This window comes from Echeneis naucrates, chromosome 16 (assembly GCF_900963305.1).
Source record: "Echeneis naucrates chromosome 16, fEcheNa1.1, whole genome shotgun sequence".
Classification (NCBI taxonomy): Eukaryota; Metazoa; Chordata; class Actinopteri; order Carangiformes; family Echeneidae; genus Echeneis; species Echeneis naucrates.
Genome location: NC_042526.1, coordinates 21,973,117 through 21,986,337, shown reverse-complemented (window position 1 = coordinate 21,986,337; position 13,221 = coordinate 21,973,117). Strand labels below are relative to the sequence as shown.

The window sequence follows — 13,221 nt, the reverse complement described above, 5'->3', positions numbered from 1 at the left end:
TTCATTTATCTAACACTTTTTATCCCACACAACAGTGATTCTGATAATAAGCATCCAAAGAATACATCTGGTTGGAAAAAAAAACACTTTGGTTATAACTTTCTCTGGTAGTTTCAAAGTGGTGCCTTTTTTGTTAGAAAGGATAGTCTATCTGGGAATGTGAAAATTTTGATTTAGCACTCCAGCTTATTTAAGATTGAAGAATTTGTTTGAAAAATAATGTTCGCAACCATTCTGCATTATAACTACCCCTGGTCTCCCCTTGTAAACATCTTTCTTTTGCAAGTAAGGCTTGCATGTACTGTTCCAGTCACACATATACAGTCCAGGCCAAAAGTTTGGACACACCTTCTCATTCAAATGAATAATAAAGTGTGTCCAAACTTTTGACCTGTACTGTATCTAGAAGTGACAGAGTACAACTTACAATGGGGAAGTAAGCAAAAACATTAGTATTATCTCGCAAATTTCAGTTAATAATAAAGGCCTAAATTGCTTGTTGGAGAATAAATCTATTCATATGCTTAATTAAAATCACTGCAAGAGTTCCATCTTATTCAACAGTTGGGTTGAAGATCCATTATACATTTGGGTTCACCTTTTTTTTACACAAACTGACTTTTAAACCACTGAAATTGTATTTTTCCATTTTTAATAGCAGCAGTGAAGTTAAACAAGGCCAAGTTTGAACAGAATGAGGTTCAAGATGGACAGAGAGAAATGAGACATTCCTTCTTTTGTCTCATCCATTGGGCAACAGTTCAACAGTGTATGAAGCATGACCTTCTCCAGTGCAGCCTCTGTGTGAACATACGGCAGTCAAACATGCAGAGCTTTAGCCTTTGCACTCCATGAATATTTCGCCCCACAGGGAGTCACAGTATCACCAAGGCAGGCAGGGATGGATGCAGACTCTTTGATCACTGTGGAAGATTTAGGTCTTTGCTCAGCAAGGTTACAGCAGTTAGTGTTGAGTCACAAGAGCGTTTATACCCAAGGTTGGGCTCAGTAAATCTTCAAACGACCTGCAGGGACACAACCAATAAAACATATTAAAGTCCTGTGGGATGGTTTTGTATGAATATTATATTAATATCAGTGTGATCCACACTGTTATTTGTTATACAGGTTTTTGCCACCAACTATAATGTGAAAAATTGGAGTTCAAATGTTTTGGTTTTTTTTTTATATTAATAAAATGCCAAGAATTTAAAAGCACTCAGCAGTTTGATGAAAGTCTTTCTGTTTAAACAGCTTGATCTCCTTCCATGCTCACACTACAATGATGAGAGAGGTAACACCTGAGCAGCAATTTGTAGCTGTTTGTATTGATATAAGTATATACAGGTTGTGCTCTTAGAGTTAGTCTTTATATATAACAGAGCTGAAAGATTTTGATTTTACGCATGAGCCTCAGTTAACATGCTATGGCTCACCTGTGAGTACAGACATATGATGTTCCATTGTTTTGTTTGTGTTGGAGAGAGCTTTACGCAAGTCATAACAAAAGTGTCTTTGTGATTTGTAGTAGAGTTGGCAACTACGAACATCTAAGCCATGTATGCATTTCCTGAATATGAAGGTATAACATATATTTCTCCTGTTTATTGTAAATGCATTTACACAAAAGAGAAACACATGAGCATGTGAGGTTATTTTTTATTTTTTATTTATTTTTTTTTGTATTTGTTCTACAGAGGTACAGGCACAGTTTTGAGGAATTGTGTGAATCCCAGTTAGGCAGGGAGTAAACCTGAGGCTGTGTCTCTAGGCCGCACACAGGTGAACATACATGCATGATGGGGGTTCATGCGTTCACAAAGAAGCACACAGAGCTTGGTGGTGTTACAGTTCTCATATCCAACTCTGCCTAAACACTGAGTGAATTTCCTTTCAGGTCAACATCTCCTCTTATCTGATGTGGGGACACATTTTATTGAAGGCGTGTGCTCCTACTACTCTGTGAACTCCAGTGATTTCATTTACTCATAACACCCTTTCCAGAGTAGCTTTACATGGATAATCTCTGCTGAATCCGCATCACAGTTTGATAAAGGGCACTATCATGTTGCATTATGGGAATTACTGTTTCTAGCATTTTTTTTTTTTTACTTTGGGGCCTAGCACATCAGCCTAAGCCGTTCTTGTTTTGACTGTTCTTCCAAACACCATATTTAGATGTGAACTGGGGTTTGTGGTTACAGTAATTACTGTATCTCACCATGTATCACTGGAGCAATCAGAGAGACAGCTGTAGAGTCAACTGTGGGTCTATTCAGATTTATCTCCTTACATGACTTTGTAGTTAATTAAGTGTTTTCTATTACCTGATATGACTGAAATGCAATTGAGTGGTTTTGGCAGCCGTATATCGATTCCCAGACATACTGCAATTTGTCTCAGGCTGACAGCCCAGCATGGTCATGGAACCTGCAGGATATTAAAAGCTCAGCCTCAGAGCACGAGAGAAGAGGGAGGGCAGATAGGTAAATAAGCCCATAAAGGATGCTTTGAGACAGGCAGTGAGAAAAGAGGAGAGGGGGCTTCGCTCAAACAGTCTCGCGGCTTGTTGGAGACTGCTGGCTGCATTGCAGAGAGATAGGGAGCCAGCTGGGGTGTTCAGGGAAGGAAGGAGGGGGCAGGCAAGGAGAAGGGGGTTTAAAGAGACAGAGACGAGCTGTGGAGGAGAAGCTCAGCAGTGCTGCTCTGCCAGCCAGCCAGCCAAGCAGGACAGTGTGACAGAGGAAACAGAGAGAGGAGGATTCAGTCTGCTGCAAACGGGATGCAAAAAGGAGCTGATACCGCAGAACAGGACAGAGGGAGAGCTGGTGACTAAACCTGGGAATGATTCACTGCAAAGGAAGGACAAAGAACAAGTTAAATTTAATAACAAGGTCAAGATCAAAGTCTGGCCCTCAATCTTCTCCTGCACCGTTGCTTTGGCCCCAGGCTCATGGTCAGAAGAACTGGGATGGAGACCGCTAGAGGCAGAGACCAGATAAGATGCTACCTCCAACCCGTGATCTACAGATGTAAGACTGCTCCAGCATCAGCCGGTGGCTGACCACATCACAGGTGTGGGAGTGTGTGGGGGCTTCATGCCCTGGGACAGTCCTGGTGGACCAAGGGAGGAGGTGGTGTAGGAGGAGGAGCAGGCAGCAGGGAGGCTGGTCCAGAAAAGTGGTGGAGTGGTGGTTTGAGCTCTGCCTGCTTTATTTTGGTATGTGGGATCTCCTGAATTAAGCAAGCAAGCAGGAATAAAGATGTAGTGTGAGCTGGTGGAAGGAGGGGGACGGAACAAGAAGCCTGCTGTGCTGAGGAAAGGGCTGGACATCCTGCCTTAACGGATGGACCAGGTGGACAGAGATCTGAGGGGACAACGAAGACAGAGGGTCCACTGGGTCAGGAAGGTAAAGGTTTTGATCATATCTTTTATGAATTAAACTGGCCCCATGGGGATAAAAAGATAGGAATCCTCCCGTTTCTGCCGGTCGTCAACAGATATAGATCTATCAATAAGATTTTAACTCATTTACTGCTACAGATTAAGCAGCAGGACAGTTTGGGAAAAAAAAATGAATGGAATTATTCAAAAATTTTCAAGAGAATGCACATGAATGGAAAGACTTTGGAACATTTTGAATAAGCAATTTTAGTGCCCAGTTAGAATTTCCAGAACAAAGAATTGAGTGTTTTCAGGCTTGTGTTCTAAATGTGTTTCCAACATGAGGTAGAGAAAATATAGTTTTCTGCTTGACACGATGAGTCTGTGTGTCTGTGAGTGTGAGTGAGTTAACTAATCACTTCAAATGGACAATAGAAGTTAAGAGCTGCCATTCATTTCCACTTTCAGTGGAGGAAGTAGTAAAATGAGTCTGTAAAAACCGTGGTGTTGTGTGGGAGTATGTCTGCGTTTCCTGTCTGTGTACGTACAGTATCACTGTGTTGGCCTTGCATTAGCTGCTTTTTCCCTCTGTGGCAGCAGACTGTTACCGTTAGGAAGCAGTCCACAGGAACGCCTTAGTGTGGCTGTTTGCAGGCTCCTGGCATCTTGAAAGAAAACGAAGGCCTGTTTGATTTTCCATTGCATATCACTGCCATTCTGGACCTGCCTGAGAAAAGAAAATGGTCTGGTGACGCTTTCAACTAAACATGCTTTCACTAGTTTGTCAGTCCTTCAGGTGATGTGCTCGGGATAATATCTCTCGCACTGATCCATTTACAAAGGATGACCAGAATCTTATCATGATCAAAATCATCTATATATAACAATTGTATGTATACATGTGCAACAGCTGAAACATAACACCATCTTAGCATTTCTTGATGATTTGCTGCAATAGCAGGCGAAGCAAAACTTTGGGATCAAACAAATATTTGTATATTTGTGTATTTAAATGACCGCCCTGTCAATGCTATGGCCACTTCTTCCTGTGGAATGAGGTCTGTTAAAGTCGATTTTGTTCTTTGGTCTTTTCAGATATTTGAGTGGAGGCACTGGCAGAGCCCTCTAGTGGCAAATTATACTCTAATCACAAATGTAGTTTTACAGGTTGGGTTTTTGTTTCCCTCATTACTAAATCAGCATTAAGATTATCCATGACTTGAATGAAACGCTGATAATATTGCCATGGTGCTTTTTTTTTTTTTTTTACTTGAATGTAAAGAATCTAAATTAATCAATATGCTTCAAGTGTTGTCTCCAAAGAATAAAATCACTTTAAGTGCTTCAAAAAATATACAGTTTCATACTTTATGAGAGATGCATGAGATGTACTATAAGATAAATAGCATTCCATTCTGTTTGTGTGAATGCAGCAATGTTTTCCATCTGGCCAATATTCACCTTTTGGTGGACACTCTGACACCAGTAAAATGATCCAATAGTGACCTGAGCTACAAAATAAATGTGGATCCAGAGCAAAGCGTTCAGGCCTAAAAATATTTTTAGTCATGACTGAGCTTGAAATGTAGGGCACCCATGTTGCTGTGAGTGCCACTGAGCTAGGTCTTTTCTGCCCCAGAACAAATCTGCCTCTTCAACTTTGTTTGATGTTAATTTGTCAAATGATACGTCTGAAGTGGTGCTGCCATATAAGGAAATACGGAGTTACCAACCAGATTTATCATGCCACTATTATGAACTTCCTTTTGCTCTGACCAGCACTATTTTCCAAAACCATTCCCCTTCACTTCTTCTCTCTCAGCTGGGTAAAAGGCCCCGTCCCAAGGCCATTAACACCCCCACCTCCTCATCTGAAAGCCCAGCACTCAGTGTGGGTGTCCTTTCCTCTCCTGGAATACAACTGGGGACACCATTAGTGATCAGGCTGATGTGCATCTACCAAGAAATATAGATTTTCTCTAAAATAACTGTTCTTTATCCCTTTAGCTAAAATGCAGGTACAAATTCACCTCCCAGCCCTGCCCAAGATAAGTGGTATTGCTAATGGATGGTGGATATAATTTAGTTTTCATTTTATTTTTATTTATTGAACTATTGTTATTTATTTGTTGTACTTGTAATTTTGCTGCCTCTTGGGCAGGCCACTTTTGAAAAAGAGATTCTATATCTCAACAAGCTTTACCTGGTTAAATAAAGGTTAAATAAAAAAAAAAATAAATAAAACATCCTCTAAACTTTGTAGCATCTTTTATTCATTACTCAGGAAAGACACCCAGATTTATCAAATCTAAAACGTTTATTTTTAGTTGTTTTGATTAGGTATTAGAAGGTGGTTAAAAAATACTGTTTTTAATTCCCATGGTTGTGGCAATGTAACTGTTCACTGTTAGTATGATGGTGTTAGACTAACAGTATAACACAACTGATTAAGCCTTGGGGCTGATAGCGTAGCCCCTTCTGGTGAGTGTGGCCCTTTAATCAAACAATAAACCTTTACTGACTGCTTGTTATCTGTCCTATGGCCCTCTGGGAATTCGGGCCATGCTGCCTTAGTATTGGGGTGTAATGCACCAGAGATCACATGCAGGGAGGAATCTCCTTTGTCTGTTGTCTTCAATTGCAAAGACAGGCACCATGCTCATATCCTATAAGGACATACAGTATGATATATGGCCTCGTCATGCTCTCTATTCCAAAGAAATAGTCCCTACTGTTGACCATGTGCTGCGTAGATGACTGCGCAGGGACCATTTGTTTTATTTTGTTGGATGTCTTCTATTTTTTTTACACTTTTGTGTATTTTTCATTATACTCCCTGATTTCACACACCTTGTATGTGACTGTGGAAGCTCATTTTCGAATTGAGAGCAACTATTATTGGAGAGATTTGAGATTACTCTGTAAGGGATGTGATGACACATGAAAACAATACTTTTTGTGTGTTCCAAAATCTCTATTCACAAAATTCCCCTTTCAGTCAGAACCTGGACCTCACAGATAGTTTACCAGGGTAGTCTGCCTGCCGTGTAGACTTTAGATTCACAGAGGGGGTTAATTAGTGCCAGGATGCAAAGACAGACAGCTATGTCACTGTCAGTGGGTCCCACACAACAGATCTGAGAACAAAATAGCTACAAATATGAGTCTGTCTCTACAGTGTGGGTGTGGCCAGGTAAGGGCAAGGGGGTAATTTCATGAATGAAAGGGCAGGATTGTTCTTCCATTCAACAGGCCCTGAGCACCGGCCAAATCCTGGCTGCTCTTTATTTAGAGCTCTTAAACCAGAGGACGCGGGGAATGCCTGAGGGTCTAATGGCAGGTAGGATCGGGTGGGTGAATGAGAACAGATGTTCAGGGACCCTTAGATTTTAAGTTCTTTCACTTAAAATGATGAAATGGCCATCTTTTTTTTGCCAAATATTCTTTCATAGTATTTTACAAAATGCTTTTCTCGACATTGTCTTTGCATAGTTTTAATTATTGCAGGGGTTTCCTTAGGTACAGCAGTATTTCTAAAAAAAAAAAAAAAACTGCTTTCAACTGATTTTCTGTTGCGTTTGTCAGAGACTGCTGATACTGTGTTTTCAGTTGACACGGCTGATCTAAGATGTGCCACATTTCTTGTAGTGAATAATATGCTCAAGCTCCTCACGTGTGGTACTGAAGTGAAAGTCAATGTAAACAAGGTCTACCCCCTAATAATTTATTTTTTCCCTTTCTCTCTTTCTCTCTCTCTGTGACAAACTCTTTGACCTCCTTCTCACACACACCACTCCCCATCATGTTTTATTCCTTCAAATTCACCTCAACCCTTACCTGAACCCGACTTGTCAATTTTTCTGATGCTCATCTTGACATTTTCTTGGATCCTCCCCTCCTTTGCATCCTCCTTCACCCTCAGATGCCCTCTCGCTGCAGGAATACGCTGAACATCGTGGTGACCACCCTCTTTGCCGCAGTGGTCCTATTTACCATCTTGCTGGCCTACGTCACAGGTTAATTAATCAAACTTATTTATATAGCACCAAATCATAACAAAGTTACAGCAAGGCACTTAACACTTAGAGCAGATTTAGACCAAACTCTTTATGGAGTTGTTAGACCCAACAAGTCCCTCCAAGAGAATTAGAACTTGACAGCGATATATAGAAGAGCATGTACACGTATGAAAACAACTGATGGTCACGCTTTTTATGACTTGCTTCACTGTTTTTCTTTATTATAAAGGCTACCAGTTCATCCACACTGAACAGCACCACCTCTCTTTTGGCCTCTATGGTGCCTTCCTCTCCCTCCACCTCTTCCTCCAGAGCCTTTTTGCTTTCTTGGAGCATCGGCGCATGAGGGGCCCTGCCCGGCCTCAGCACCTCCGACGCTCCGTGGCCCTCTGTATTGCTGCCTACCAGGAGGACCCAGACTACCTGAGAAAGTGCTTACGCAGTATCCGTCGAATCTCCTTTCCTGGACTGAAGGTGGTGCTGGTGGTAGATGGGAATAGGCCCGAGGACAGATATATGATGGACATTTTCCAGGAGGTGATGGGGGGGGCAGACCAGGCTGGCAGTCTGGTGTGGAAAGGAAACTACCACAGTGATGGGAGTGGAGGAGGAGGTGTGGGAGGTGGAGGGAGGAGCACCGTGCACATGGAGGAGGCAGCGCGAGTTGCTCGGTTGGTCAGAGGCTGTCGCTACTCCTGCATTATGCAGGAGTGGGGAGGGAAAAGAGAGGTGATGTACACTGCCTTTAAAGCACTGGGGGACAGTGTGGACTATGTTCAGGTAAGGACCACACACAGAGAATGATATACATGATTGTATGTCTACTTTGAGAAAATGTATCAACCTCATTATAACACCTCAAGGAAAAATGAACTGCTGTCACTGACTTCATCATCAGTGTATACGCTATACATAGTATGTCCTTATTGTTTTGATGATAGTCATGGAGAGTGCTGTCTAAGACTGTAGGTACACAATCTACCACAGATTATTAATGACATCTGGTGAAGATCATAAAATATAATTCATCTATTTTCGTATTCATCTAAGTTTGTGTAGTTACAAACAATAACAAACACATTACTCAACGTCTTCAGATGAAAGCCATTTATGCTCATGTGGAAGCTGATATCTATTCTTCTGCTGTGTTGTGGTATACACATGTCCACAAGCGTCTGACTGAAACAAGATATTGTTTCAAAGTACCTCTTCAGTAGATAGACCTGGTTGATAACTACTTGGTAAGATACATGCTTATATTGCTAATATCAACCCCACCAGACTCTAGATAAACCTTCAACGAGGTTTTCAGACTTAGATTTCATGGAAATGAAATATACAATTAAAACGTGTCCCACTGACAACAGTTTAGTTTGAATTCCCAACCTCTGGATTACTGCAGGTTAAATAACTTACTCTTCATAGCTACACCCTCCACACCCTTGCTCTTGTTTCAAGGCCATTTCCACAGCTGACCTAGTGCTACACAGTCACAATAATCCAGCTGGGATATCCATCAGCAGCCTTTCATTACATCATGGACTTCAATATTGATACGACTCAGTGCTCCACAGCACCTGCAAGCTTGATTTGACTACAGTGTAATGCCTGTACATGACCTCCCAGCACAAGCTCACTGGGTATGTTTGTTGCATTTATTTTCTCAGGTTTGTGACTCAGATACAGTTCTAGATCCAGCGTGTACCATAGAAATGCTGAAGATCCTTGAGGAAGATCCAACAGTGGGAGGAGTAGGTGGAGATGTACAGGTGAAATAATATTTTTTCTTTTGTGGAAAGGTTATTGTTACAGGCCACTTCAGACGATGACTAAAATGTCACTATGACATGCGGTGAAAGTGCAGTTAATTGATATGATTTCAATGTTCTGACTTTCTCGATTTCCTCTATCTTCCAGATCCTAAACAAGTACGACTCGTGGATCTCTTTTCTCAGCAGTGTGCGCTACTGGATGGCCTTCAACATCGAGCGAGCCTGCCAGTCCTACTTTGGATGTGTCCAGTGTATCAGTGGCCCTTTGGGGATGTACAGGAACTCCTTGCTCCAGCGTTTCCTGGAGCCCTGGTACCACCAGACCTTCTTGGGCTCAAAGTGCAGCTTTGGTGATGACCGCCACCTCACCAATCGGGTGCTCAGCTTCGGCTACAAGACAAAATTCACAGCACGATCTCAGTGCCAGACAGAGACCCCCACCCAGTATCTGCGCTGGCTCAACCAGCAGACTAGATGGAGCAAGTCCTACTTCCGTGAGTGGCTCTACAACGCCCTCTGGTTTCACAAGCACAGTCTCTGGATGACCTACGAGTCCGTGGTTACTGGCTTCTTCCCTTTCTTCCTAGTTGCCACGGTCATCCATCTTTTCTACCGTGGAAGACTGTGGAATATCCTTCTCTTTTTATTGACGGTGCAGCTTGTAGGGATGGTGAAGGCCACCTACGCCTGCTTCCTGCGTGGCAGCTTGGTCATGATCTTCATGTCACTCTACTCTCTGATCTACATGTCCAGCTTGCTCCCTGCCAAAATATTTGCGCTGCTCACAATCAACAAGGCTGGATGGGGAACTTCTGGCCGCAAGAAGATCGTCGTCAACCTAATTGGTGCTGTGCCTGTCACAGTTTGGGCAATGTTGCTCCTTGGAGGTGTGGTGTACACAGTCTACTGTGAAACACAGGAGCCATTCAGTGAGACAGAGAAAGCCTTGTTGATAACAGGGACGATACTTTACGCCTGCTACTGGCTAATTCTGCTGGTGCTCTACTTTGCTATCATTGCCAAACGGTGTAACAAGAGGGAAGAGCAGTATCACTTGCCATATGTGGAGGCATAAACCCGATACCAGGGACAGTGGCCGGACATCCATGCCACAATTCACTGCAGCATGACTCTAGCAAGGTCTCTGACTACTGCTGAAGTGATAAGCCATGAGCCAGGAACATACTCACATCTTCATCATTGGTGCTAAAGAGGTGTGAACCTGAAATCTGAGAGAACTGTATCCAGTTGAAGAAGAGTCGGATATGACTGGATCCGTACAGTTCTCTTAATAATATCATTCTCAATGGTGCTTCACGTGGAAAAACCAAACCAAGCAGAAGTGACTTGACATTTGTAATAGTGACACGTCCAGAGGAGTTTAAGTGATAGCTCTGAAACTATGACAGGCAAGGGACAGATCCAGTGAGACAGAGGTAAAGGTCTTAGTTAGTGGACAATTTTTTTTTTTGTGTTCTTCGTTTTAATAAAGATGAGATGGGATAAAATTTACAAGAACTGAGCCTCTATTGTAAACACCAATAAATTGATAGCAAGGCACTTTTTTTCAGATTAGTTGAGTTCATGTGGCCTGTTTAAGGTAGGTCAAGTGAACTTTAGTTGGATTTTGACACTGAAGTGTGAAAGACTGAAAGGCAGACAGAACAGAAAGGAAATTAATTAATGCACCTGCCTACAGAATCAAATCAACGACCTGTTGGATCATAAATGATGGCATAGATGTGTCAATATGAGAGTCAAAATATTCAGATCGCTCAAGCTATGAACATAATTTAAAAAAATGCGATGAAGAGAAAAACAGCAAAGGAAAGGAAAGGAACTTGAGCTGCTGATGATTTCGGAGATAAGTCAGCGCTGTGTGCATTTCCTTCCATCAAACTCCTGGTAGGCTTACCCTTAAATGTTAGACTAAGTAAGCTTTACCTTGAGCAGTAACTGTGATAAAGAGGGAAAATACTCCAACATAGACAGTATGGGCAGGAGCAGTGTGCTACTCTTAACTTTTACGTAATCTGTTAAGTCGGACTTAAACTCCAAAGCAATGCTGTCTGTGTTCTCAAAGGTACTAGTTTTAAAGCAGTTTCAACAATATGAGAATTTCTCTTGACCTCACGTTGTGCAGCTGGATGCAATTGTGTGGACCAGCCCTCATGTACTCTCATTAGCCACACAATCATAGCACAATCATCTGCGCCAACTATAAGCTGTGAAGCAGCTTTGACCTGTCAGACCAGGCAATCCAGTATATAACATGTGACATGCCATTGTATCTTAGGTGCTGTTGAGCAGTGTCAAATGAGTAAATATGGTTGTACATTGTGATCCAATTCTCAGTTTACGGTTTCCAGTGGGCCGTGGTTTCTTTTAGAGGTTTTTATAAGGTCACTTTTTTTACATATTGTGAAGGTGCAACATTATGTTTCTGTAATGTTTTATTATTGGACTCTATTCTCACAAATTGACATTTGTGTCATTTCACACAAGTCTTTGTTTAGTGACTCCATAAAAAGCAGATTAAAGACTGAAAAGATTTCTTGGAAGTGACAGATTTGCTTTGACAGTTTTCCCATTGTTGTCAGGTATGATATGATTTCAGATCAGACATTTCTACCTAGCCCATCTAACAAGGATGAGCACCATCAGCAGTATTCATTCACACTGGCAGCTGTGGACATTTCTAATTTATGCCCTTATTCCTTTTTTTAGCTGACTGTGTAAGTTTAAACTTGAAAGTTCAACAAAGACATTAACATTAAAGGGACATTGTGTTTGCAGGCTGTTTCTGTGTGGTGATCATGCAGCTGGATGAGCTCTTCTTCCTTGGTTTTTTGCTCTTTCTGAACATTTAAGGATAATGGAATTTTCCTAAATTATTGAAACTGTTTCCTGTCCTGGACATAATCCTCCCATTCATACCATAATGCATCCATGATTTAAATAACTGCAGTGATATTTTCCCCTAATGTTCTATTAATAACCCTATTACATGTTTTGTTCACTGTGCTGAACAGTGCTTGCTGTTTGCTCAAAAAAGGAGAACATTTTTTTTCAAGAAATAACTGGACAGTATCATTGTTTTATCACTGAAGGCATGAGGCCTATTATAATCTCCATGGTGTCAGTGGATGTAAATAGGCAAGTCGCTTGTTAAATCTAATCAGTCCACTTGGCTTTGAATCAGTTGCTGTTGTTGACGAGAGTTGTTAAAGGGAGAATTGAATGAGTGGGTGAGAAAAAAGGAAAGAATGAATGAAAAATCAAATTACTGTAATTTAGGTACACAATATGAGTCACAATTTCAGCAGGGACCGTCATTTTTGTATTTATTATTCACAAAAATATGTAAAACATTTTAATTTGTTTTTTGTCTTAGTCATGTAAGCATTGCTTTATACACTAGTTGCATAGATAAAGATGTAATTCAGGAAAACATAGATGGAAGAACGCAACAAAGGTCCCCAAATGGACACAAACTCAGGTGTTTGGAATTATCTGGTAGATGTACAATCATGCATAAGAAAAGGAAATTGAATTATTTGATATTAACATTTTCTTTTGTTTGCAATGGGGAAAAAAACTGAAAGAGAGAGAAGAGTCATATCTGCATCCATTCCACACAGAAGACTGGACAACCTCAACTGGTTTGGAGGCACAAACTTGGGAAACATACAATGTAATCAGTCACTTCTGTTTTTTTAAGCCATTCCACTACTCATCCAAAACTAGTTTTTAGATCTCCCTACATTATCTAGGTTTAGGTTCTGGTCTAGACTCTTATGTCTTATGCCTGGACACACAGGACCTGTAGTCTTTCTTTTTTCATTAAATGCATGGAAGGCATTGGCATAGTTTATGAAGACTAGGCTGCTGTCACACAAATTATTAAAGAAAATGTAACTCCAATTGTTCACCTATATTTTCTTGCCACTGTTTACATTATATTTTAAAGACATATTAGCAGTGAGGTCATTCTACATCTAACCATAGTGCCCACAACTTGACTCCGACTTAGAATTTAATAATG

At 41.2% G+C, this 13,221-nt stretch overlaps 1 protein-coding gene across 1 annotated transcript; it reads left to right on the top strand.

The window, feature by feature from the left end:
- The first annotated feature begins 7,307 nt into the window (after positions 1 to 7,307).
- On the top strand, positions 7,308 to 10,338 carry has3 (hyaluronan synthase 3). The gene is made up of 4 exons (XM_029523536.1): positions 7,308 to 7,401; positions 7,634 to 8,184; positions 9,072 to 9,173; positions 9,322 to 10,338. The coding sequence occupies exons 1-4, from the start codon at positions 7,308 to 7,310 to the stop codon at positions 10,249 to 10,251; spliced, it is 1,677 nt and encodes a 558-aa protein (XP_029379396.1). The 3' UTR covers positions 10,252 to 10,338.
- The last annotated feature ends 2,883 nt before the right edge of the window (positions 10,339 to 13,221 follow it).